This window comes from Strix uralensis, chromosome 1 (assembly GCF_047716275.1).
Source record: "Strix uralensis isolate ZFMK-TIS-50842 chromosome 1, bStrUra1, whole genome shotgun sequence".
Classification (NCBI taxonomy): domain Eukaryota; kingdom Metazoa; phylum Chordata; class Aves; order Strigiformes; family Strigidae; genus Strix; species Strix uralensis.
The window spans coordinates 172146424-172174162 of record NC_133972.1 but is presented as its reverse complement, the minus strand read 5'-3'; the positions used below and the strand labels follow the sequence as shown (position 1 = coordinate 172174162).

At 42.9% G+C, this 27739-nt stretch overlaps 1 protein-coding gene across 9 annotated transcripts in view; it reads left to right on the top strand.

Moving 5' to 3' along the window:
• The window catches only part of TSNARE1 (t-SNARE domain containing 1), a 508719-nt gene that overhangs the window by 152912 nt on the left and 328068 nt on the right, over positions 1-27739 (top strand). For all 9 annotated transcript variants that reach the window (XM_074894731.1, XM_074894660.1, XM_074894674.1 and 6 more), the window contains one exon: positions 25966-26043. In XM_074894731.1, the coding sequence (XP_074750832.1) occupies positions 25966-26043 (78 nt within the window). The remainder of the gene's footprint in view (positions 1-25965; positions 26044-27739) is intronic.

The following is a 27739-nucleotide window of genomic DNA, read 5'->3' as shown; positions in this document are numbered from 1 at the left end:
AGTTTCCCAATGCCATGCAATAAATCAGTGGCTGAGCAGGAACTGCTGTGGGAGTGCCCAGCTCTGCCTGTTGGTGATAGTAGTGCAGTCTTCACTCTTTCATGCTTCTCTGTATATTCTCTTCAATTCTCATGTATATTCTGTTCAATAGCATGATGACAGCTTTCTCTTTCCACCTGGCTATGTCTCTTGCATACCTCTCCCTAAAGAGCTGAAATACATTTGTAGATCAAATGTAATCTTGCCATTCTGTATTAGACCGTGCTTTGTCTGCTCAGGCAGCAGGCTGATCCTAATTGAGGGCAGCATGTATTTTCTGCCTGGTTTCTGTTTCAGTAAGTGTTTCAGACTCTGTGCTGAGCACGTACAGGATCTGGGCATTGCAGGAGTTAGGTTTACCTACATTAGTGTAGAACGTATGTCTTCAAGTAGAGTTAATGAAGCTGTGATCTGCTCCTGTGAGAATAAATAATAATAATTTTCCCATGGTTAGTGCCTTCCATCCAAACGTCTCTGCCACTCTACAAACATTAATGAATTTAACCTTCATGCCATCTCAGAGCAGTAGTCCACTATTTATCATCACTGTTTTATGGATGCAGTAGCCAACTCAGAGAGAAGTGAATCAATTTTCCTGAGGCGCTATCAGACAGGAATAAAATGTAGGAATTTTTGGCTTATAGGTCTATAGACTAATACATTTTCCTTCTTTCTTTATAAGACATCCAGCAGGGGATTTACTGGTTTGAAGATAAGGAAATGCCTGTTTTCAGGTCTTGACTGGGAAAGACAGACGTGCCTGTGAAATCTTTGAGAGAGGATGCATCTGAATGACCAAGAGGGCCATGGCAGACCTGCAAGCAATATCTTGTAAGGAGCTAAAGTCGATTGTAGCACTTAGCACGTGAAGCACAATCTGGTGTTTTTCGGGTAGCACCACAATAAAAATGTTAAGGCCAATTAATGAGAAAGGCCCTCAAGAAAACTTAGACTTCTATGGAGAGATCAGTGTCATTCTCCATTCTGTAGTATAATAAATCACCGCTGGGATGTGTTATACTGGAATAGTCTTTTAAGAAATGAAGAATAAGTTTTGCTGCTTGAATAACATTAAAGTGAGAGTAGACAATGAGAGTAGGTATGTGTAGTAGCATTTCTGTGCTGCCTCCTTCCTTGGGAAAGGATTAGCTGACCTGGAGAGTCTCCTTCTTTCCATTTTATGATTCATTGAGTAGGTTGCTCAGCTGGGATTTGCACTGTTGACCTGTTGGCTCAGAAAGATGTTGAATCATCTTCCTTCAGGTGATTGTGTGGCTCACCCTACAAGCATGTGAAGAGCAGCAGCAGTATAGTAGTAGAAGTCTCTCAAAAACTATGAAGAGTCCTTCATGTTGCAAACCTTTTTTGTTCCCTTCTTTCCTTTATTCACTTTTCTGCCCCCTGGAGAGTTCCTAAGGACTTTTCACTAAGTGGTTCTATGCACAGTTTTTGGGTAGCAGCTTCATCTTTGCTCTGATATTGAGCCCATCTCCTGACTGTGAAGACTAAGAGTCCCGTTTGGTCTCCTCACATCATGTGAAAGTATCACATGTTGTGTTCAGAACAAACAGAAGGAGGGAAGCCTCAATCAGCTCCAGTTATGTCATTGAGCCCTGTGTTGTAGTTTGTTACAGGTCCTGAAAGAGTATGTGGCTTTGAGGTGGAGCTTTGTATGTGTACACGGTGGAGTACTCCACAGAAAGCATTTTTTGCTCAAGAAGTCCCCTCAATACAAGTGGTCAGTAGCTGGGAAGTGCTTGTGCAGAAGTGTATGTGCTTTCCACCTTCTTACACTTTCTAGGCATCTGCTGTTCACCACTGCTGTAGACCTTTGATCTTTCCCAATGCGCCTGTTCTTAATTTGTAGGTCAGTTGAGTTAGTTCCTGGCCACCCATCCTCAGAGGCCATCAGTTGTGTTGAGAGCTTTACTGACGTGGATGCACAACCCATGCAGACTTGATGCAGTAGCTTGAGCACAGCGTTGCCTACAAGGGGATGTAGCATCAGGAGGAAAAGGTGCTGCTAGGGAAGGTCTGAGTCAGCCAAATTAACCTTTTTATAGAGCTGTTTCTCTTTTACTGCCCATCCACTTGCTCTTTGACCATGAGAAGAGGCAGAATAAAACCAGCCTTTCTTAGTAAGGGGACGGAGAGGAAAACACTTAATTAGTTAGACAGTATGCCCTGGAGGTCACTGCAGTAAAATGTTAATTAAGCAAGCCTTCTTCAGAAATCGTACATATTTAGTTAAATGTTTAGTACTCTGCATTTTTGCACTAGTTAACAATGTTCAGTGTTGTGCTGACAGTAATAAAACTTAGCATGATTTTTCAAGAAAGCCAAGTGGAGAGATGATGGTCTTGTCTGCAAGCACAACTTGTTACCATGCGCGCGTGCATGCCTCTGTAGTGAGGAGGTGCTGGACAACACCTAGATTTGTGCCATGGTATTGGTTTCGGCAGCAGAGATTTGGGCAGCAGAAAGTGGGAATACTCTCCACGGGTCATTTTGTCGCTGCCTGCTTAGGGTAAATTACGTTTCCTCTTGGCATCCCTACTTTAATTTTTCATAAAGCTCCAATCAAGCGTAGAGAGTTAATACTTGCATGGGACAGGGATGGAGGGGGAGCCTTTTGTAAGATGTACAATTTCCAAATAGAGGTAGGAACGTCTAAATTTTTATTTCTCTTCTTGGCAGGTTCCAACATGGTAGAGACCTCCCCTCCGTTTGGTTTTTGTTGTTATTTTTGCAAAGACACTATTCTTTTGCTAGACAATGACATGGGTGGGAAGGGACAAAGTGGCTCAGACAGCTCAGAACAGGAAGATTAACTTTGCAGAATGCTTATTATTTTATTATTTAGCCAGGCAAGCATTGTCATTTGGAAGGCAGGGGGAGAGAGTGAAGAGAGAGATGTTATCAACAAAACTGATTGTTTTTTTCTTTTATCCTTTCCTCTGTCGGAATAAAATAAATGTCTTTTATTGAAGAAATATATATTTTTCTTGATTTCTAGAGGATAAACTTGAAGTTTAATTAGATTCAGTGGTGCAGTATTACTTCTCATCTGCTGATCACTTTAATTAAATTATTGCTAGGATTGGAAAGTATTAATCTAGTGGTTGGAGAACTGAGCAAGTGCTTGGGAAGTTTTGCACAGTGATTCTTACCTTGAAACAAATTCTCTGTAACCAAACATGGCTCCATGATTCTGTTTTCTTTCCTACTTGTGTTAATAATCTGTTTTTCTGGGATATCAAGAAGATCGTATAAGACCTAGAAGTGTGTGAAACATGTAAGACGTTATGGAAATGATGTTCTACATTCATCAAAATTACACGTACTTTAAAAACGGAACAATTTCATTAACAGCACACTTCGGATTTTCATGAGAAACTTGCAGGTTTTAGCAAAGATTTAATAGCACGTGCTTTTAATGTGCTCTTATTCTAGGACATCTCAGGAAAGTATTTGCAATGAAAAAGTAATATGCTATAAAACATGTTTTACATGTATCTGGGTGTATACATAGCCTCATGACATGCATATAACTACTGCAAGATGAAGAATTATCACAAATATTGTAACATTAGCAAATGAACAGATGAATTGAGATATTTTCTTTAATTTACTGCCTTGCTTTGAAAGTCATAAAATAAAATGTTGGCTTGGTTTGGGGGGGGGGATACTTTGGTTTGTTTTTTTTTAAAAGCAGTGGGGGATGAACAGATCCTTAATTCATTAGTGTCAAAGTTTCAGTCTATGTGAGTAAATACCGTTATGATATATCCTACTGTGAGTGCGAGAGCCTGTGCCCTGTGTATGTTTAATCTGCTGAAACTAATGGCAGTATAACCAGGTATTTCCAGGTTTATCAGAATACAGAGCCTGAGAGACTGTGCAATGCCTGGTTGTATTCTCACCGAAAACAATTTGTCATGGTTTTCAGTTCTGCTCTTCATAGTTGCTTGCAGCTATTGGATAGGGCAGATGTCTTGCAAGTCACTAGAACAACTGTATAGAATACATAATTCTATCATATACATTTCAGTATAATAGAAAATAATGCACATCTCTATTCTGATTGCATTGCTGTCTTGATATGTATGCTGCTGTACTCAAACTCCTGTGGTTTTACCTGGTTTCCCCACACTCATTTGAGCCACTCTATGTTGTGGTAGAGGGAGTTTGTCCATCCCAAAGGAGACTGTAGATTGCCAATAAAAAAAAGGGCTTCACATGTCTCAAGGAAAAGGAACTGTACCTGTGAAGTGGATTATTTTATATCTATTGATATAAAATAGTGTGTGGAAAGTGTGTGTGCCAGGAGTGCCAGGAAAAATGTTTATTAGGATTGATTTGGACTATGAACATCTGCAGTGCTTGTTCCTTCCCTGCCCTTTACTGTTGCCCACTGTCAGTGGCAGGTTTCACGTGCATCCTTTCCAGTGTGGCTTCTCCTTACCCATGGGCAGCCAGGTTGGAGGACCAAGCTGTGAAACAGTCAGCACGGGGAATTTTTTGTCTCTCTGCTGCAGCTTTAATGAGCTCACTCTCTTGAGCCAATTGCCTGACAGTGAATCTCCTACATGGGCCTGCCTCCGAAGTTGTGTTCATATGGACATGATGGGCAGATGTGCTTGGCACAGCAACACCTTTCCAGCAAGGTGGCCAGTTGCTGCTGTGGAGCATAACTGAGCTGTAGGAGTAGGGGCTGCATTTGTCCATGAATAAGGCTGCCCAATCTAGGAAAAGCATGAATGGGATCTTTAATTAATACTCATTTTGGCACATAAAGGACCATTTCTGTCAACATGTGGCAGATGGGCGGTGGCGTTTCCTCTGCCCCCACCCTGAGGTCTCCCTGGCAGGGCTGGGAATCTGCATCTCAGACAGATTGATTGGTCTGTCCCGTCATCAAATCAAGCTCAAGTCAAAGTTGCTTTATTGACTTAGCCATAATGCAAGTATTGCCAAATCTAATATGTGGGAATTAAATGGCAATTATCCATTTATTTGAGCTGGCTTCTTCCTCCCTCTGTGTTTCAGCTCTCTTTCGGCTTGCAGGCTGCTTTCCTAATTGAATGCAGCACTGCAGTGCTGCCAGCTCTGGCTGGGTGGAGGGATAGGGGCAGCTCTTGACCCCCAGCAGTAGGGGGAAGGCTACCCATACCAAACTGAAGGCACGTTCACTTACAGGACTTCCAGACCCACCTCGGTGGTGTGGACATCCTGACTGAGGGAGATTTGCCTCGTGCATGCATGGTGCTGTTCTCTGCAGCTCAGGTGTGTCTTCCATCCCCTATCTGAGGTGGGCTGTTTTCTTCAAGAAAATTGCCCTTCATGAGATGGGTGAAGAGGAGGTGCAGTCAGAGGATAGCTAAGCAAGGGACAGGAAATCTTTGCAGGTTTTTTTGGGGATCTTTATGGGTTTTCTCTGAAAAGACTAGCATTTGATACAGGCGTTTGTGTGCTGGAGCCTGGGCTGTACCACATCACTGTTGTCCAACCTTGACGCAGCTATATCTGACCTGGGTTCAGATGTCAGCCAGGGGTTAGAGAGCATTTCTATCTCATGCCATGTCTTGGAGGTCACTGGCTGCCGGGAGTTGTTTTCTAGCAATACCAAAGTGCACCCAAGGAAGGTAGGACTGTGTCTCCTTCATGCATGCAGCAAACATATTTCTTCTTTGGTGTTGCTTTTTCTTAATAAGCTGTTTTCCAGGCAGTGCCTCACCAGCGTATAATCATTTTGACTGTGGGTAATTTTTGCTGTAGCCGCTGTTTGAGTTTTTCACTCAGTTTTTCACTATTTTCACAGAAGAGAGCCACTGGCTGTTTCGAGAATAGTCTGCTCTCCACATCCCACTGCCCCTGTCCACGTCTTAAGCTTTAGCATCAGTGAAAGCAAAAAAAAAGGAGTTTGGTCGTAGCTGTAAAAATCGATGCTCTGGTGTGTAATCGAGTGCCAGCACAGGAGCTTCCCTTGGGGTCTTCTGGAGCATCTTCAATAGAGATGCCACATCCCAAGGGCTCGATTTGGCGAGAAGCAGGGTAATCTGGTCCCCCACTAGTGTGATGCTATGGGCTGCTGGTGTACACTGTCTATGAACCTCTTCCCCATGGGAAGAGGGATTTTTTTGTTATTCCTCACATCGCTGTATAGTGAGGGAGTACACAAAACTTTGGGAGAATTTCATCATTGCTGTGTGAAGTATCATTAGGAATGGCAAGACAGGAGCTCAGCATTCAAAAAAAAATAGGATTGTGCCTTTCCTCATGCCGTGGCATATAGTGCAACACTAAATATCCGTGCTTTAATTATTGTGTGCAAAATACTACCTTTAGTAGTCAGATGAATCTTGCTTATGATGACTGAGCTTGAGCATTAAGCAGCCAATTCCTGTGTGAGGACAGAGCAACTGGAATAGTACTCTGATTGAATTAATGAGCTTAAAAAATGTATGAGGGCAGGGTATTCAGATGCCAGTGCACGGACAGACTTTGTTTTTAAAAAAACCAAAACCTGAGAAATTTAAGCCTCCAACTTTTTAATGGAGGCAGAAGAATTTTAACTTTCCTTGTCCTTTTTTTTTTTTTTTACTATGTTTTAAGACAATGGCACCAAAGTCCCTGAACATAATCCCAGCTCATGTAGACAGAGCATGCTTTTAATGACGCATTCCTGCTGGGAGATGCTCCTATTTAAAGTGTTGTTTTCCACCTACTCAGCCAGTTTATAGGCACAAAAGTTTACTGGACGTTTTGAAATTCTGTTATTTACCCGTGATCTTGGGTGAAAATATGTCTAGTCTTGTCATTGACAGTAAGCAGCACTATATTTTTTTCTGGCATGTCTTTCAGCTCTCACAATCATGGATTTTAAAGCTAGAAGGGATCATGAGATTATGATGCCGGAAGGCTGCCTGGTGGAAAAGGACCTGGGGTGCTGGGCAGTATCCAGCTGAATATGAGCCAGCAGTGTGCCCAGGTGGCCAAGAAGGCCAATGACATCCTGGCTTGTATCAGAAATAGTGTGGACAGCAAGACTAGGGAAGGGATTGTCCCCCTGTACTCCTCACTGGTGGGGCCACACCTCAAATACTGTGTGCAGTTTTGGGCCCCTCAATACAAGAAAGACATTGAGGTGCTGGAGCGTGTCCAGAGAAGGGCAACAATGCTGGTGAAAGGTCTAGAGCACAAGTCCTGTGAGGAGCTGCTGAGGGAACTGGGGGTGTTTAGTCTGGAGAAAAGGAGGCTCAAGGGAGACCTTATCGCTCCCTACAGCTACCTGAAAGGAGGTTGTAGCAAGGTGGGTGTCGGTCTCTTCTCCCAAGTAACATGTGATAGGAGAAGAGGAAACGGCCTCAAGTTGTGCCCGGGGAGGTTTCGATTGGATATTAGGAAAAATTTCTTCCCTGAAAGGGTTGTCAAACACTGGAACAGGCTGCCCAGGGAAGTGGTTGAGTCACCACCCCTGGAGGTATTTAAAAGACGTGTAGATGTGGCACTTAGGGACATGGTTTAGTGGTGGCCTTGGCAGTGTTAGGTTAATGGTTGGACTTGTTGATCTCATAGGTCTTTTCTAACCTAAACGATTCTATGATTCTATTTGTCAGTTGTTTTGTATCACCTTTACACTAAGAACTTACTGCAGTATTATTTGATGTATATTCAGGTCCTTGCATCAGGAGGTCATCTGATTTACCTGCAGGATGAGTGGGAGGTGCTCCATCTCATTTTCAGTCAGGGGAAGTAGCACCCAAAGCTGTTACTCCCTGACTCTTGCAGGCAGGATCAGAGGGATTTTCCCCCTCCAACCTCCATAGAAACAGGATACAGGATTCACCGGAGTGGGGACAGAGCTTCACATGTTGCACATCACTTGTGCAGGGCCGGGACCAGGACGGGGACCATCACCCTGCTCTTGCCTACAGCTTGCGAAAACCATGGCCCACAGTCTGGGGAGGTCTCGTGCTTCTTCTACTTGCAAAAATAACTCCATATCCAATGTGTGGTAGCCCAGAGACCAGAGTGGTTCTGCTTCATGTTACCATGGGTGCCTGGCATGGGTCTGCAGGGAGGGAAGGGGACACAAAAGAAACCCTTGCAACTCAAGTGAGATCCCAGTCAGGGTCGTGCACGCACGTTTTAGCTGCACCAAACCCAACAATCAGGCAACTTTGGGTTGGGTGTGAGTAGGAGCATTTTGGTGGGTACAAATCCCCAACAAGCACATCTTGCCTTGATTAAATGTTTGGGAACAGAAGAGGTTTGGGATTTAGTAGACCAAAATGCTCTTTCTCTGGAGCAACATCGATGCCAACATGGACCAGAGCATTACTTGCTATGCTGTTAGCAAATCTCAATTTATATAAATCTACCCCAGGCTTGTTCCCATAGGTGTCATGCCTTTGCACTCTAAACAGATCCACAGTGTCTAAAGAGACTACGTTTAGCCTGTTAGCTAATATTTTGGTTATTTTATATGTATCTTGTCTTTGATTAAGCACAGGTGGCCAAGGTCTCTGTGCATGTGTGCACCTGTGTGTGCGTATGTGGTTTTTATTCTTTTTATGACTTGAGACTGTAAGACAAAAACAATTAGGTTTCTAGTTAATGCTTAGTGGCATCATTACAGAGGCTTTTCTCCGGAATATACAAGTTTTTCCCCCCAGACATGCACACAACACCTTTCTGAGAAAGCTGGGTTTTAGAGATGTCATTCTCCTTACAAATTGCTTCTCTCTTGGTGTGCTCTAATTATAGAAGCTGCAACAATGTGTGTGCACGCATGAAGGCGGCAGCAGGAATTTCAGATAAAATCAATTCACTTTAACTGATACTAACTGTTTGGGCTGCTCGTTACAATGAACTGGAAGGGAAGTGCTGATTGACCTCCTCCTCAAATCTCCGGGGGATGTTAAAGCATCTCAAGTGTGGAATTAGCACAGTGCAGGGAGTGAGACAGGAGTGCAAGTGAGTGAGACTGCCAGGCTCTGATTTCCACCTGTTTTGGGGAAAATTACCGGATGATGAACTTTCCAACCAGACCATGAACTCATTGGAACTGAATGGGTACTTAGGGGCCGATCCCTACCTTCTAGACAAGCTTTCAACACCTTTGGGACTTATTTTCTTTGTATCCAACAGGAGACACTTTCTGTTTTCTGGTAGAATAGGCTACTGTGACTTTTGTGTGCCCAGTGTGGTCTTCTCCATTCTCTCCTGGACTTCATTCATCCAGTGCTGACCAGCAGCAGAGAAGTCGGTCTGGAAAGCATCTCCTTTCCCCATGGATACATGTGCCCCACCTAGTCTACATGATCTGTGTTGTAGTCATCCAGTGGGGCTTAGTGCAAGGGTAAAATCTGGGAGCTACAAGATGTTGAAAAGTCTGTGTGAGGCAACTTCTCACCACTTAAGGATCACTGATTGCCCCTGAGCAGCACCATTTTACCCATCTGAGCAGCAACTTAGCCCAACTCCTGCAAAATTTCTGCAATGAAGCACCTGTCCCCTCTGCATAGTGCAGTGGGATGGGAGGAAGTGAATTAGGATATGATTTTGAAATAAGACTATAGCATTCCTGATCCTTGGGTCTTCATCACTGTTTCTTTCAAGAAAGAAGATGAATGGCTTGTTCAGGAGCCACTGAGGTTGGAAGGGACCTCTGGAGGTCATCTAGTCCAACCTGCCTGCTCAAGCAGGGCCAGATTACTCAAGGCCGTGTCCAGAGGGCATGTGGAAGGATGGGCTGAAACTTGCTGCAGTTCAACGTGGGTACCGGGGATATGCCATCCTGGCAACAGAGATGGAGGGAGTTTTGGGGGCCCTTCAGTTTCAACCTACTCTTCCCAAGGAGTGGTGAGTAGGGGATTTTCCACAAGGAGGGATGTGGCATGCCTCAGTCTCCCTCAGCTGCTTCTTGAGATCTGCATGGTGGTGACTGCTGCTGACTTTACAAGTGGTGGGTGGAAAAAGCATCTGTAAGAGGCCAAAAGAGTGAAGGAAAGGAGGAGGAGGAGGCAAAAGGAGATGAAAGGAAAGGACCAATCGGTCCTCTTTGAGTGGCCGCTATTAGCTCGTGGATGGATAAACCCGCTGCCCCAGCCATGCTAGGCACAGGCTCTAGCGCTTGTGCCCAACCATTTAATGCTGGTTGATGCAACAGCAGCACGAAGGAATGTGAGGGAGCAGGGATTCAGCAGCAGTCCTGTTTCTTCTGCAAAAACATCATGTTTTATTATTGTAGTCATGATATTGATGAAAATCCAGAGAGCCATTGCTGGCAACATGCTGCTAACATGTTCAGATTTCCCATTCCCAGTAACAGTTTCATGTGTGCAGGAAATCAGGGTGTTAACCCTTTTATAGCCTTTTATATATGTGGGGAAGGGTTCAGCAATGGGTCGTGGAAAGAGTGTCAGAAAATGATTGCAGCATTTTACAAGGATGTTTGGAGAGGCTACAAGAGGAAGAGGGACATGGAAGAGTTCAAAATGTTATTTCTTGGCTTTACTAACAGAATGACTGCTACAGCCCTAAAATGAATGTCTGCTTTGGATTTCCTTGAGATTTCCAAAGGGACTAAGGGACTAGCTCCTGTGGAGGTTGTGCATCTCCAGCAGTTTTGCCCTTGGAACCAAAACCTCTAAGACGTATTTTGTTTTTCTCACTTCACTATGTCTTGTACATGCATTTCTCTCTGCATGAGCAGTGGTACTGGTATCCAGTGTGATGATGTACATAATTGGTTTTCATATACTTTTAAAGTTTTTCCTCCCTATAGCTGATAGATATATTTAGAATTTATCTGAAAATGGAAAAAAGAAAGAAGAGTTGCACTGACAAAAATTTGGGGAAAAAACTTTTTTTCTAGTTTTCTTGTTCTTGTTTAAATGTGGACAAATTTTGAGAATACACCGTATTTCGGTTCAAAATGTCAAAACATTTCCCTCTGAAAGCTTGCAATGGCATGCTTCAACTGTGGTAAAGGGAGGAAATAAAAAAAACTTTCAGCTGAAACCAGTTTACTGGGTTTGGCATTTGTGTCTGTTGACCTAAACCAGAATGTTTTAGCTAATAAACCAGTTGTCTAAAAAATGTAATTCAGCCCTTTCTTCATCAGTTTCCTGTCACTTCCACTTTCTCATACTCATCAGTATCACAGTGCTGTGGATTTTTTTTTAGGCAAATACTTCAACCCATGTCTCAGTTTTATTTTGGAAGAAAGGGAGAAAGTCTGTGTTCAAGTACATAATAGAGTCTTTTCGATTAAGATGAAGAGGAAAATCTGGTCTGCAGATATTTAATGAGTCATGCTAGGAATGAGAAAGAGAGCAAAGTTCTGCTGAATTAAATAGCAAAAGGACAGTTTTTGTCTTGTAACTGAATGCACAGATGGGCCTGAGGATGGATCAGTCCTCCTGCATGTTAGGGCTGAGCCCCACTGTGTTACACACGCTGCTGTTTTACCCATAGGGAAGCAATATTCTTGGTTTTACGAAGGTGCAGAGGGTGATATAATAATCTCTAATAAATGTTAACACCTATGCAATTTATTTATATTTTTGTGTGTGTAAGCACGAGTATAAAGTTCATTGTCCGAATCACATTACACGTGGAGTAACTACATTTCTTCTGTAGCTTTACATAAACTTCTAATGAACTCCTTTATTTTTATTCTATTTTTTAGCACTGTCATGGTCGCTGTTGTTCTGCATGGGTTAGAGGTTGCCTTGTACATTAGGAGGTCCATGAGATTATGCCTGAAATTATCTTTGAAAAGCAAAGTATTTTTTTCTGATCAACAAATAGCAATAAGATGATGTTGCCCTCTACTTCTGTCTCAATAGATGAGGAAGGACTGTTGCTGAGTGTGTGTTCCTCTGTATATGAAAAATAGAAGACTAATTTTGTAATGTTTGATCACGTTGACCATCTCACTGGCGATGAACAATACACAAGGGCTTGCCAGTAACTTGCAGAGGGTCAGAGAACTCAAAATCTGGTCTGTGTGAATCCCAGGGAGAGACAGATGAGCCTGTGCCTTTTGTGCCAGTCTTCCCTTTACTAGTGAATAACTACAGCAATAGCTGTGCAAGAAAAAACAGGATGCTTTATGGCCATTACTGCAACCTCTGCTGACCACTTGCAGATCCCATAAGTTGTGGAGGACCAGCTCGGCATACAATGTCCCACAGAAACAAACCCAGGAGACTTCCAGAAATTATGGCAGATGGTATTTCATCTTCCTCCCTGAATGGTGTATGGGGTTTTGTACATATGGATTATATATGATTTCTTCCAAAAGAGATGGTTTCTTGGGCCACGTGGTTACTATTATGCTTAATCTTAAGCAAAGAAAAATAATTTTTCTTCCTCCATTGAGTAAAAGTTGGGAAACTGCATAAATTATCATGCATAAATTGTCAGAATAGTTTTCTTATTTAAACATATAGTTAAAGAGTACCAATAAATGGCAAAGGTTGTATTGCACTTTTTCATTTCTCTTTGAGACATCTAATAAGTTATCTTGCTCCTTTTTTGCTGGAGAACTGAAGCTCTCCAGAAGAGGAGGGTGCATCGGTTTGTGCTTTTGTTCTGAACTTGGAAATCTGCTCCAGTACTTGCAATACTATCCATCCGCAAAACACTCTTTTATCCTGTAGATAGATGCCAGCTGTCGCAGTGCTCAGTCACTGTTTCCCACTGCATCCACTTTGTCTCTGTTTCAGTAATTCCTGCTATCCTGTCATCCCAGATCTCACTTCATCTCTCTGGGGTTTCTGGTTTGTAAAATCTCTTCGTGCAGATCTCAATGACGCTGTAAGGGCTCTCCAAGAATGTTGTATTTACTTAATGCAGGTTCAATTTGTCTTCTATATCCTTGAGATGGTCTGAAGTTTTAGTCCTGACTAACAAAGGAAGTGATGAAGAGGAAGGACATGGGGAAAAAAAGACATTTTCTACACTAGAGTGTCTTCAATGTTGCGCTGAAACAAGCGTGTTTGACCCTGTAGCAAGCTTGCATCTCTGCTGGGGTCCAGCATCGCATCTTGCAACACCACCTTTTCCTGCAGAGCTGTCATGCACATGCTCTCCTGTCCTCCTCCAACTTTTCTTCTCTGATAACTCACACATGCCAAGGGGCTGGGGAGAAACTGATTGACTCCCTCGGGTGCCCATGGCCAGAGCAGTGAGGAGAGCACTCCCTTACTCCCTTCTCCCACCTCACTGTTCATCTCCATCTGAGTGTCACCACTGTTGATGCATTGAGTCTCATCTCTGTCATTGTTCCTGTTAGATTAGTGACTCATCCCAGCCCTGGAACCTCTCCGGTACAGTAGTGGTAAGGATAATCTCATGAATTATACATATTATCTGCAGGGATCACACTTTCTTATTCATTTTTATTACTAACCTTTTATCCAGTATGCTTTGGGGGTCTTTTTGGTAATCGAGTTTACATTTCAGGATTTTGTTTATAGAATCCATAATTTACAAGGATTGAAAAAAATACCCATTCACCTGGATGTTTTGGACTGGAAAGCTGTGATAAGGTAATATTTTTAAAGGTTTCTGCCTTTCATTCGTATGGCTGATTTTCCTGATACCACTTCTTTGCATCACATGGACTTAATCAGAAAAAAAATAATCATCTCCATTTTGTCATTAATAGCCTGGATCTTTTAAAAGATATTTTCTAAGGCAATTAGTGCTGAGTGCATTAATAAGACCAGAAGAGAGACTGATTAAGAGCTAGTTTAAAAATAAAAACAGTATCTTGTAATTTATATCACCAATAAATCTTTAAATAACGATGTTTCAAAAATATTTGGACTCTTCATCTTTTTTGTTGGCTGTTTTCATGTTACATTTCCAACAGCTCGGGCAGTGAGTGTAAGATTAATTCTCTCCACTTTGTTTTTCAGTCAATTCCTTTGCATTTTCACATACTGTTGGTGCTGGTGTCTGTGTTTGCATTAGCACAGGACTGCAGACAATCCTAGGAATATAGAAGTGCAAATACAAACCTGCTTTCACTCAAGTTTTATTTATATACTCATCCCACATCATCATTAAAAAAAAAAAAAAAAAAACAAAGCAAGCAAAACTGTGAAACATCTTAAATTGCCTTTTTTTTTAAATGATTTGAGGGTCCTTTTAAAAAACACAGACACCACCTTAACACTTGCTTCTGCTACTGCTTTGGAGCATGAAGAAGAGAACATGATTAGACTTTCCATCTTGGAAAGCAGGAAGTAATGAGATTTGATAGGGAAATTTTGCAAATGAATTGGTATTTTCCAGTACATTGATTTATTTCAATCAAAAATTAATTGTCTTTTTAACTCTCTCCTAATCCACTACCAGAAAAAAAAAAAAAAATAAAAATCAAAGAAACACTTTGTTTTATTTAGAAGCTACTTAACTGCATCTCGGTAATATGTCAGATTTATGCAAAACCTTTCAAAGTTTGCCTCCCCTTTTCTTAAAAATGGAGACAAACTCTTAATTGTGAAACTGTCCAACCAAAGCCATAATTCCACACTCTGCCAGAATTAGCAGATTCTTAATCCATTGCGCAGTTACGGTCTGCATTTATTCTTCATAAAATTTTGCTTAAAATTTTAAGTCTATTTTGCAGTTAACAGAAAATCAATGTTCTCTCTAGTTCTCCTGTCTGGACAAGAGCACCTCAGCCAATGTGGATGTCTGTGGTGAAAGTAATTATCTGAACCCTCTAATTTAATTTATTAATTTTAAAGAGATTTGAGCAGGTGAAACAGGACCGAGGATCCCACCAACTCATTTCCCATGGGCTGACAAGGTTGCCTGACCTTCAAATCACTGTTAGCCATCGTGTTGCCACCATGAAGTGATGGGATTTTTGTGCTAGTAAGAGTCTTGTGAGTCTCTCCTTCTACTAATTCAACAAGAGCTGCCTTTTTTCTTGTTGTAGAAATTAGAAGGCAGTGTGAGGGGTTTTTTTGCTTAGTTGGTTGGTTTTATTTTTGTTTTTTTCACTGCTGCCTAAAAAAGGAGTCTAGGATGAGAACAGATTTTTCTAGCAGCAATATGGTTTAATGCAGATGTAGAGAATATCAGGTTTGATACTGCAAACCACTGTTCACTTTCTAACATCTTTAACAAGCTTGAAAAAATAGACTGAAAACCATAAACTGTAACATCCTGCTGAAAAAGACCTGAAATATTTCTAGTATCCTTGCAAAAGCAGGGAACCTCTTAGTAATAAATTAAAGTAAAATATTAGGTTAATAATGTAATAAAGTTTATTGGTTGGTTGGGATTCTTTTGGTTGAGTTTTGTTGGCTATTTCCCCCCCGACCATGAGCTGGAAGCAGCCTCTATCCAGCATCTCTGCCTCATCTCACCCTTTTTGTTTTATTGTGTGGTGTATCCCATCTTCTGGGGGACACTTTGTGCCAGCAATTTCTCCACTGCTGTTTGTCTGAGATGTATCTGCTCCTTCTCAACATTGTGCATGCAGTCTCTTCAGGTGTTTGGTCATACCTTTGCTGTTCAGTTGTGAAGCAGACCTTCAGAGCTGGAGCAAATTCGGGCAGGGCTGCTGTTGCTCCCGTCTGGCTGCATGGAATGATGTGGTGCTCATCACAGAGGACACCTCTCCACTTGGCCAAGAGTCAGTGCCTGGTGGGGGCAGAATTAATGTGTGTGTCTCAGGGTTAGCTGTAGACACAACTTCTTCTCTTGGTGGAGTACTTGGATATGTCTTTTTCTTGCCTTAACACTGTGTGGGTGGATTTTGGGAGGGACTGTTTTTGTTGACTGCTGCTATGAGATTGGTGGAGATGTACCCTCTGGGACATGGATCTGAAGGGGTTCAGCAAAGCTGAATAACACATTGTTGGCACAGCTGAAAATTTCCTTGGCCAGGCTCCCTATATGTGAGCTGATAACGCTGGCACTGCTCTCCCAGACACGCAGGGCAGGCTGCAGGGCTGAGAAGATACCAACACTAGTTGTACACCTAGAACGTCTCACTGTTTTCTTCTTCAGCAGTAGTTTATTAGCATATATGCTAAAGAAGGAAACAAAAGAGAATAAAAAATCTTAGCTAGAAATAATGCAAAGCAAATCTGATTGAATCTTGATTGCATTGTAAAAAAGGCAACTAATGTTTCCTTTTCTCTGTGACTGCTTATTGGGGGTACACAATTTGCAGTTTGCTGGCTGAGGACTTGATGGTGTGTTTAGAGTTGTAGGGGATGGTTTCCGTCATGGTAGGGGCAAGAAGGATGGGGATATGGCAAAGCACCTCAGGGTATAATACTCCAACCAAGTGGCTTAGGAAAAAACTTATCTCTTGGTTGGTTTAAAATGGGAGCGCACAGATTGCGTGCAGCCCCTTTCCTCGTCAAGGTAGTGGAGGAGGTAGTGTCTGAATTCTGTATCTTCTTTAATTTCTGAGGTTGGCTTTCACTTAAAGTTAATGCTCACCCTTTACCTTCTCTTGAATTCTGTAAGGGATGCTTCTCCACGCCTGGGCTGTCCCTTGTGATGCCTCTTAAGTGCAGACACTTGCCAGGCTGCAAAGCTTTGGTCCAGCTGCTCTAGACCTCACCTATATGGCAACCTTTTGAATAGGCTCTGTCTTTGGCTTCTTAGGCTTTGCTTGGCATAGCCTCTGTATTTATTCCTTCAGAGATTTGTATTGTATATGTATTTATAGCTTTTTGTTGGATCTTCCAAGAAAGAGACATGCTGACCTCCAGTTAAAACTTACTAGCTCTCTCTACCAGGAACACTTGTGTTGGAGACACCATGTGTTCCAGTTATTTGTCTGGGGACATGTGAACTAAAGCACAAATCTCAGAGGCTTTACAAAGGTTAATGTATTGAAACTCTGCTTCAGAGAGCAAGAGAAAAAAATGCATGCCTAGGGATGGGATGCTTACTAACCTGAAATTATGTTCCCTTGACTGCTTTACCTCCTTGGGCTTCTACACATTGAATTTGGGCCATGCACTCAACTTGGCTTAGAAATTATAAAAATCTCTGTCTCCTCTGGTCAATTTGCTATAGCTGCAGTAACTCTTTCAAAGAAAAAAATCTGTTCTGTTAAAGTAGATGTGGGGTTTTTTTCACTCGTTTCACTCATTTTCTCTATATTTTTTCTGTCTCTGGTGGGAAAGTAAGGTGGGAGTAAGGTACTTTTTCAGAGCAAGGCTGTGGAGTGAGAGACCTCCTGGTTTTTTTGTTTTCCCCTGGGGAGAGGAGGAGGCGGCAGGTACTTCACTACCTAGATGCACTAAATACATCTCCCTTTCAGATTGGTTGGATTAAATGTGTTCTTCCAGCTGAGATGCCTTCAGGCAAAGGTTCATTTCTAAAACTACAAAATTTTTATTTGGACAATTTGGCCAATCCAGGATGGCAATTTCAAATAAATGAACAGGAGTTTATGAGTCTTAATGCAGAGACCCCAAGTTAACCCATAAGTAATTGAGTTGAATACACCGACCCACTATGTGGGAATCAGGGTTGGAAGTGGATTAATGCCAACACCAGCTTCATCCCATTGTTAAATGTGTAATCGCCTCGGTGCCCCCTCTTTGTGCTGTGGCCATGCTGAGGAGACCCTGGTCTTTTGCAAGTCACTGCACAAATCTCTAGCAAAGAGTTTCAAAGCATTGCCACGTGAAACAGCATCACGTTTTCCAGTGCTGATGAAAAGCATGTTGCCTGATGAGTGTGATTTTTGCTTACATTTCCCTTTATCACTTATTTCACTCAAACTTCAACAGGAGGAAATAAAAACCTCCTAAACTTGCATGCCAGGAGCAACTTTGCAACATTAAACACGATTCTGCTTCTTTCAGTCCCTTCCATTTCCCTTTCTATTTTAAGCTCTTTTCCTTGAGGAAAAGAGCCTTGTCCAAACACATTCTTGGCCAATCGTTTCTATGCTGGTATTTGTTGAAGCTTTTTTGACTAGTTTCAACAGAACAGCAGAGGTCATGATGGTAAATGAGGTTCCTGTGGTTTATATGAAATGCAAAGGCAACTGAAGACCAAAACAGTGCTCTTGCTGTGGAAGAGACCAAGGGCTGGTATGAAGCATAGGATCATAGACTTGCTCAAGTGGGTCCAGAGGAGGCCATGAAGATTACTGGGGGGCTGGAGCACCTCCCCTGTGAGAACAGGCTGGGAGAGTCGAGGTTGTTCAGCCTGGAGAAGAGAAGGCTCCGGGAAGACCTTATAGCGGCCTTCCAGTGTTTAAAGGGGGATACAGGGAAGATGGGGAGGGACTCTTTATCAGGGAGTGTACAGATGGGATGAGAGGTAGTGGTTTTAAATGGAAAGAGGGTAGATTTAATTTGGATATGAGGAAGAAATTCTTCCCTGTGAGGATGGTGAGGCACTGGAAGAGGTTGCCCAGAGAGGCTGTGGCTGCCCCCTCTCCGGAAGGGTTCAAGGCCAGGTTGAACGGGGCTTTGGGCAACCTGGTCTAGTGGAAGGTGTCCCTGCCCATAGCAGGGGGGTTGGAACTAGATGATCTTTAAGGTCCCTTCCAACCCAAACCATTCTATGGTTCTATGATCTGACATCAGAGAGTCCACATGGAGGAACACCCTGGGAAGCTGTTGAGTATTGGTAGCTAGAGGACTTGTCTAGAGTGGGTGGAGGTGGCTGTGCATCTACCAGTTCTTGCTTGTCTGTTTTCTGTAGCATTTTCTTTTTCCCATGACAAGCTGCTACTTTTTTTCGTTTTTCCCCTTTGCCTCCTTCATTTTCTTCCACCTCTTCCTTTTTACATCAATTGTTGTGGAAAAGCTAAATAAAGCTAAAATAAAGACATGAATTTAGCATTTTGCTCAAGAGAAAATCTCTAGCTCTTGGGCCAGCAGCCAAAAATCAATCTTTTTCTCTCCTTTGAGTTTGATTTCCCAGTGCCAGAGGCACATGGGTCTCATTGTGGATCATAGTTTTCAACAAAGAGTTACTCTCTTGGATAACTTAGGTCAATGCTGTGAAAAGTCTTCAAGGGGGGAAATGAAGCCTCACAATGGGTCCCCTGGTCCTGGGGAAGGAACAAGATTCTTGCTGGGCGAGACTTATCTGTTCAGTTGGGTTTTGAAGGGGTTAAAAGTCACAAGCCTGAGTGCAGTTGTGCTTAATCTTTATTGGTAAAGTAAACTGAGGATTTAGGGTGGATGGTTTGAAATCGTAATGAACAGGTTGCTCCCTACCTGCACTTAATTCCTTGCAGGAGTTTCAGGGTACAAAAGGAGAGTTTGGATGCCAACTAACTTTCTGCTGGAAGGTTTTTTTTCAGCAAAAGATGATGTTATAACTTCAGTCAAAACTTTCAAATGAGCAAAGATGCAGATGCAGGAAGTCTGTGAATTTTTACAGAGCACAGACATAGCTCTCAGTGGTGCAGTGGGGATAAATGCATTACAATTCTGAGGCGTTGAGCTGCTTTACTACAGCCACATTAAGTATTGTAAGTAGAAAGGTCAAATGCTTGTCCTGTTTTTCCTCTTTTCCCTTTTTATTGGAGTTACTGTAATTATTGCCTCTTTTTCTGCAACTTCTGAGTTATTCTGGGTTTGCTACAAAATTGATTTCAGGGAGGCAGTTGACTTCACCTGGCTGCAGAAAAGTCGTTAGGAGCTTCAAATTACTTTGAAATAATTAATAGACAAAGAAGATTAACATGGGGAACAGAGAAGTTTTCATTAACATTAAGCAAACAGATATTCCTGTAGATACCTTTACCATGTGTGTTGTCCTGGAACTCTAGTTATTCCCTTTGGACATTAATTATATCCATATCACTAGAGACAAGACCCTATAAGTCTGCTCAGGCTTTGCATTTGGCTTGTCTTGAAGAGGAACCGAAAGACATTTCTGCTCGCCAGCTCGCTTGGATTTCTCCTTTCCCAGCCACAAACTGCTGCCAGTGATGGTTGGAGCTAATGACTGTCATGGCGCCTGAGAGCCCCAGGGATGTCCATGTGCATCAGCAGCATTTTGTCCCTCCTGAGCAGAATAGCAGGAAGCAGACCACAAGCTCCCAGGTTATATTTCACTTCAAGCACCGACACCGCACCCCTCCACTGGCCAGTCCTCATCCCGACAGCCTCCTCTAGACAGAGGTGTGATAAATTATAATTGCACTGAAACGTGGAAAGCAATGCACTCTGAATATCCACTGGAATAATGCTTGCAAAAATCATGCACAAAGTTATATGGATTTTTAAGGTTCTCAACCACTCTTTACAACTATCTGAAAGGAGGTCGTAGCAAGGTTACTTCTCCCATGTAACAAGTGATAGGACAAGAGGAAATGGCCTCAAGTTTCACCAGGGGAGGTTTCGATTAGATATTAGGAAAAATTTCTTCACCGGAAAGGTTGTCAAGCACTGGAAGAGGCTGCCCAGAGAAGTGGTTGAGACACCATCCCTGGAGGTATTTAAAAGACACTCAGGGACATGGTTTAGTGGTGGACTTGACAGTGTTAGGTTAATGGTTGGACTCAATGATCTTTTTGAACCCAAATGTTTTTATGGTTCTATGATTCAGTTTCCTTTCTTTTTTCTATGCCACCTCCGTATAGCAGATAGGTGTGAGATGGTGTTGCATGTCTGGATTGAAACCTGGTGCAGTCTTACTGATTTTTGTCTAGAGGAAGCAATTTCTGGGATAAACTACACCCGGAACAGCTACTGAGTTTGTCTTGGCAATACAGAGCTGGGCAGTCAGCTAACAATAAAACATAGTTTGTTCCCTCACTCTCTTTTATTTACTAGTGGACGTATTCCTTTCAAGCTTTATTTTGAAACAATTTGCTGGGATGACAAGATGGGAAGCGTTAAGAGCAGGGAGAAAGCAGCAAAGCTTGGCTGTGATGATGTCCCACCCTCCCTTTCTGTCCCTTCTCAGTGCACTGTCAGCATCATTGGACAAGGAATATCTCATACCACACACATGCAGTCACATCAGGATGGGACACCGTTTTCAGTGGTGACAGTTGCAACTATTTTTCTTGTGAAGGAAAGGGATTTTTTGGTGCAATAAATAAAATAAGCACATGAACAACAACAACAATAAAAAAAAAAAAAAAAAACCAAAGAAAAGCCAATACATGCATTTCCAGGACTGCAGCAAGGTGGATTACAAGACAGTGGCTCTGTCTCAGTGTATTTGGTTTATGTGGCAAGGTGTTGGTAGCAGGGGGGCTGCAGATGAGAAGATGCCAGAAGCTGCCTCCATGCAACCAAGAGAGAGGAGTGAGAATATGTGAAAGAAACAACTCTTCAGACACCAAGTTCAGTGAAGAAGGAGGGGGAGGAGGTTCTCCAGGCACTGGAGCCTGTGGTGCAGCCCATGGTGAGGCAGCTGTGCCCTGCACCCATGGAGGTCCATGGTGGAGCAGATACCCACCTGCAACAATGGAGAACCCCACGCTGGAGCAGGTAGATGTGCCCAAAGGAGGCTGTGACCTCATGGGAAGCCCACGCTGGAGCAGGCTCCTCTCAGGACTTGTGGTCCATGGAGAGAGGAGCCCACGCTGGAGCAGGTTTGCTGGCAGGACTTGTGACCCCATGGGGACCCTGAGGTACTGCACCCCGTGGGAAGGACCCATGCTGGAGCAAGTCGTGAAGAACTGCAGCTCATGGGAAAGACTCATGTTGAAGAAGTTTGTGTAAGACTGTCTCTTGTGGGTGGAACCCAATGCTGGAGCAGGGGGAGCATGTGAGGAGGAAGGAGTGGTAGAGATAACATGATGAACTGACCGCAACCACCATTGCCCATCCCGCTGCACTGCGGGGGGGAGGATGTAGAGAAAATTGGGAGTGAAGCTGAGCCCAGGAAGAAGGGAGGGGTAGGCGGAAGGTATTTTAAGATTTGCTTTTATTTCTCATTACCCTACTCTTAATTGTCAATAAATTAAATTAATTTCCCCCAGTTGAGTCTGGTTTGCCCATTACAGTAGTTGCTGATCAGTCTCCCTGTCCTTATCTTGACCCATGAACCTTTCGTTATATTTTCTCTCCCCTGTCCAGCTGAGGAGGGGAGTGATAGAGCAGCTTTGGTGGGCACCTGGCCTCCAGCCAAGGTTAACTCACCCCACTCAAGCTGCATAGTTCCTTAAGATCAGATTCACAGCTGAGGTCTCCCATTGCAGTTGGCCAGAGCACATGTGAGCACATTTTGCTGTGGTAGAGCATGTACTTAAAAGTTCATCCTTTCCATTTGTTGCACCTACCTGAGTGTCTGTGTAGCTTTCCAGGCAAAAGAAAGGAGAACTAAGTAGGAACGTATCAGGAATGCCAGTGTTAGCTGCTGCTTTAGCAATTGCAATAAATATAATGGGTCATCACTATTTACTAGGTGGGGAGAAGGTTGAGCTGTTAGCAGAGGAAGTTGGGTTGTCCTGTCTCCTGCCAAGGGGATTCTGCTGGAAAACAAATGGGGAAAATAAATGGAAACTGTAAATATGTGTTTGGAAATGTCCAGTTAAGGAAGTGGAGGAGAAACAAATTGCACATAGTATTCTGTAACATATTCACTTCAAACCCTTCACAACTTTCAGGACTCTCAGTTTAAGTAAAAGTCATCTTTTCCCAGATGTGGCCCTGAATCCTATTAGGGTTGGGGCTTGCAAAGTATTTACTGGATATCGGCAACCCTCATATTCCTTCTTGGGGAATCATAATATTTTAGTACTCGCTTTATGTAGTTGAAGACATTTAATTTTTTATTAGACACAAATGTACTTCACATTCACTTTCTTTTGCAGTCTTGGTATGTCTTCACTTAGCTTGGCAGTACAGATGCGTTTTTGCTTTGCTTTCTGCTGCTGTTTTTAAATTGCTTTGCTTGTCTGCTTGAACTGCTGAATCTTCCATGAATAGTTACAACATCTCTGCTTGCTGTGTGGAAGCTTGAAATTGGAGCAGTTAAAAAAAAATCCTTGTTACTATTTTATTTTATTTTCTAAAACAAAACCAGAGTAAACCCAGAACTGGCAGCATGCTGTAAGATCAAATAGAAGTCCAGGGGCAGGAAATTGCAAGCCAGATTCAACGCAGTTTTCTCAGATAAAGTATTTTCCAAGCATTGCATTTTCAAAGTAATTTTTTGGAAATTCTGGCCAAAGGTTGCATCTGCATTTGTTTTTTCTTTTAATTTGCGTTTGTTTGAGGTGTGGGGTTGTCATGGCGCTCTCTGTTTGATATTTATGGATTGAGATTTCAAGCCTTCGAGGGACTTCAGGGGGGAGTTCATCATCTCACTTGCATTTGACTAAATGAAAATGCTGAAGCTTAAACTGTTAAGTATTTCCATGTCTTCAGAATGTGATCCTCACACATTGTCCTGTTGTGTTTTTCCTCTTCTATTAGGGAAATGCGGTACAGGGTGAGCAAATTGGCCTCCCCATGGCTGCCCAGGGGAGGTTGGATAAATCCCACTTTCCCAAATTAGTGCCTGAATTTCTGGGTGGTTTTTAACCTTATGGTCCAACTCTGGACGCGCAGTGTTACTCAGTGTTTCCCATGGTGTTGTGGTGACTCCAAAATGCAGGTGCACATAGTCCACACCGGGAAATCTGTGCTTCTCCTGCCTTTTGCAACATTTGGGATATTTCATCTTGGATTTTTGGGTGGTTCTGGCATTTTAAATGATTCCCCAGAGGTACCTGCTGGATGCTATGAATCTGCAGGAGTGTCCCCATGTGGGAACACATTGAAGTCTGCAGGCCGTATTATTTGAGGGGTTTAATGCAATACTGTTTGTAGCTGGGTGCTTACAACTGAGGACTTGAAGGAATTTCCAACCCTGGTTTCATTTCATCATGGTTCATCTGAGGCTTCATTCAGGAAAGTACATAAGTGCCTATGGACTCAGGATCAATGGGCTAGGCTAAAAATCTATTGAGGCAAATTCAGTTTTTCACAAAATGTGTGGACCAGTCCTCTCGGCATGTGCAATTAGAAATTTAGCCATGTCCTGGACACATGTCCTTCCATATTGCTAACCCGGAGTGTGTTAGCATGCTGAAAATCCAGGAAAAACATCCTCAAACCAGGGTCAGCAATGTTTGTAAAGATCTAAAAATCTTATCCTGTGCTGCTCTTTTGTCAGTGATTTAATGAAAGCTGGATCTTGTTAGTAACAAGTGAAATTCCTGGGGGACAGGTAAGCCCAAGCTAATTTCTTGTGTTATATAGCCTCATATATAAAGCAAAGGAAAGAAGTGTCTGGGACAGCTGATTTAGGAGGAACTGCAGGAAGAGAAGAGTGGGAAAATCTCTAGCAATGAGCCCCTGTGCATTTGGATTAAACACCATTTAATGCCTCGGATTTGTGTCAACCTGACAGACTGATCCAGGACTTTATTTACGGCTAGTACAGGGCTGAATCGTCTCACACGAGTGCTGCTGTGGGTGAGATGTGTGAGAAGCAGCGGAAAATCCCTTGATTGCACTGTTTGGATGTGGAGCTTGTCCTCAAGCACTGGGTGATGTATCCTCAGGACTAACCTGAGCAGTGTATCAAGTGGGCTACTTGTTTTGTTCAATATTCATGGTTTTCACCTTGCTCCATTGCTGACTTTCTGCTCTTCCAAATGCAGGTTGGGTGCATGATGTTCTAACAGCTTAGGAAAATCTGCTTAAGGGATGCAGAATATGTTGTAGTTACAGTCTGCTGACTTGAAAATATGAATCGTAGCTCCTGTTTGACTTTCTGTAATGCTTTGGCTCAGGAGAGAGGCTTGCTATTAGCAGTGGCTATTTGAATGTGTTGTAGTGTGTGGGTGAACAAGCCCTGTGCTTATGGACTTGACCAAAGTTTCAGGTAGAGCAGTTTCTGGGAAACCTGCAAAAACTGACCCAGGTCGGAGACAGAATAGGGCTAAAAATGGGAAAATCTGCTATAAATCTGCTGCCATAAAGCTGGTGCCAAAGGCATAGGTATACATGAGTTTTTCTGGTGGCTGTTACCAATCAAATCACAGAGGCCTGTTTAAACTTAGTTAAGTGATGTATCCTGTCTCTTTAATATAGTCTAGTCAAACCTCATGTCGTTCCTTCTCTGGGGATGATGAAGCTGTGGAGGAGCTCGGGATAGTTTCAGGAGGTTTAAAGTTGGGAAAAGAAGCTAGTAAAAAAAAGGAAAACAACCAACCCATCACCAAACTTTTAAAGCCCAAACATTCAAACTCTCACTTCAGTGTTCTCCTTGATTTGGGTACCTTGGCCATAGTAGGTCTTTGGGAATGAAGCTGAGAGAAGTTGTCTGGGCAGCAGCAATAGCAAGTTCTGGCACTGACTCATTGGCCCTTCCAGTTGGGCTATCAGGAAGTAGGAAGAAGGGGAGGCTCTCTTGGGGCTGGAAGATGAGTGTGCAGAGAACCCATCTGGACTCCCATCTCCTTCCTACCCCAGAAGCTTTGAGCCCACAGAGCAGTTGCACTTTTCTCACTGCTTCTTCCCCTTTTCTGAAGGCAGAACCTGCTTGCATGTCTTCCTACTCTGGAAAGCGATGGTTAACCATGCTGTTGTGCTTGTGGTTTCTTGTTCATTCAAGGCTTTTATACTCTTACTTGATAAATGAGCAGAAATCATTTATATTCCAATTGCTAATAAGTCCTACAAATGCTATCGCAATCCACATGGGCTGTATCCGCCGTGTGGCAGCAGCATCTTCACCTGATGGTGCTGGAGTAGGTATTTGCCTGTCCAGTGCAAGTTGCATGATCAGACATTGTGTAAGGCTACACCAGACCACCTACTTGGGCTAAATTTCTGCAGCGAGGAGGAACCTGCATCCCCCTTCAAAAGATCAGCTGGGAGGTGATCCCCTTTCAAAGTGCTAAGTGGTCTCCAGTATTAATTATCTTCTCCCTTTTTGTCTTCACAGCCACCCAGATTGATCCCAGTGAACTACAGGAACTTTTTCAGGAGACTTCAGCCAATGTCTTCCGAATTAACTCCAATGGTGCGTATAATGAAAGGTTTCCTAGTCAGTTGTGGGCTGTCCTGCTGATGACTCGTGTGCGTGTACACGGTGTATGGCAGCTCCTGTTGTCAGGAAGCAAATATTAATGCCATTTTTCTGCTGCTGCATCTCACAAGTGCCAGCACATGTCCAATACACACTTCTTTATAAGATGTAAAAATATTCCACCATATGTTCCATTAAACAGGCACAGATATATTCCAATCCTTGCTGAGACCACATCCTTTTCTATTTTTAATTGTGTCATCTGTTACAATAGGGAGTTAGAGCGCAGAAAGGTGGAACAAGCCAGACTCCTTTTCTAATGTATTGCAGAACTACTGTGTTCAGAGCCTGTCATATGAGCTTGCGAAACATCTATCTCCCTTACAACAACACCAACACCAAAACTCTTCTGTTATTCTTCACTCTGTAGATGGAATGGAGATGCTATTACTGCTGATGCCTCTCCGGACCCTGGAGATGCAGAGCGCTTCCCTCCTTTGGAGATATGCTCTGGCTCATCAGTTTTGCTGGGTTGGGCTGGAGGGATGTATTTTGCAGATAGATATAAACTAACATTGCTAGATGGTAGTTAATGTCATGGTATCCCACTTCTAAAATACACTAGTGTCAGAAAAGGATCTAAAATTATCAGATGCTGATTCTACAGTGGACTTTGAAATTGCTTCTGAATCACCTGGACAGCTTCTCTGTCTGCTCTGTCCTGTGTCTGTGGGGATTGAGTGACAGAGAGGGCTGGTCTAGGTGTAAACAAAGGATATTAGTGCCTCCTTATTTCTGTAATTATTCTCCCACATGTCCCAGGGGTAAAGCCCCAGTCCCTGTAGCAAGGAATCCTTGCTAGAAGAAGGATGGGAAGTAAAACTTCTAAAACATTGTTGTCTCTTCTTTAGAGGAATTGTGTATGCTCCATCTGCCAGGAAAATTCAAGGACCAATATTTCTATGGCTACAAGGGATTGGTAGGTTTGATTTTATTTTCCACAATCATCACCTTGAGTTCATGACCTCCTGCAACATGGATATACCTCACCCCAGGCACTGTGACCCTCACTGCTGCTCTCCATTATCCCAGAAGGTGAAGGCCTGAAACCAATGTAGGCTCTCGGTAGGCTCTGTGAAGTTATTCAAGTGCCCAGCTTGCTGTAAAATCAGAAGGAAGATAATTATTCACACTTTCCTTTGCTCCTTGGGATGGACTAACCTTATGCAATGGGACAGGATGGGTGCTGGCTGGCTATAAAACTATTTTGAAGAAAAGACCTGGGGGTACTGATCAACCACAAGTTGAACATAAATTAACAGAAATCTTATTCTTGTCTGTAATTAGCTAATGGGAGACTATAGAGTAGGTGGAACCATAACCTCTCAGATGTGCATGATGGAAGGACAAGAGGTAAAGGGCATCTCAAACATAGGACATTTCAACTCGATACGAGGCAGAAGGTTCTGACCATCAGGGTGAATAACCAGTGCAACAGGAGTCCGGAGAGGCTGTGAGATCTCTGTCCTTCAAGATATTCAGATCTGGACAAGACCCCGAACAACTTTCACTTAAGTGGACCTTCTCTGAGCAGAATGATGGACCAGACACCTCCAGAGATCCCTTCCAACCTGCATTAGTCTACAAATCTTCAGTAGATTGTCAGAATCTCAATTACTGTGCATAAAAG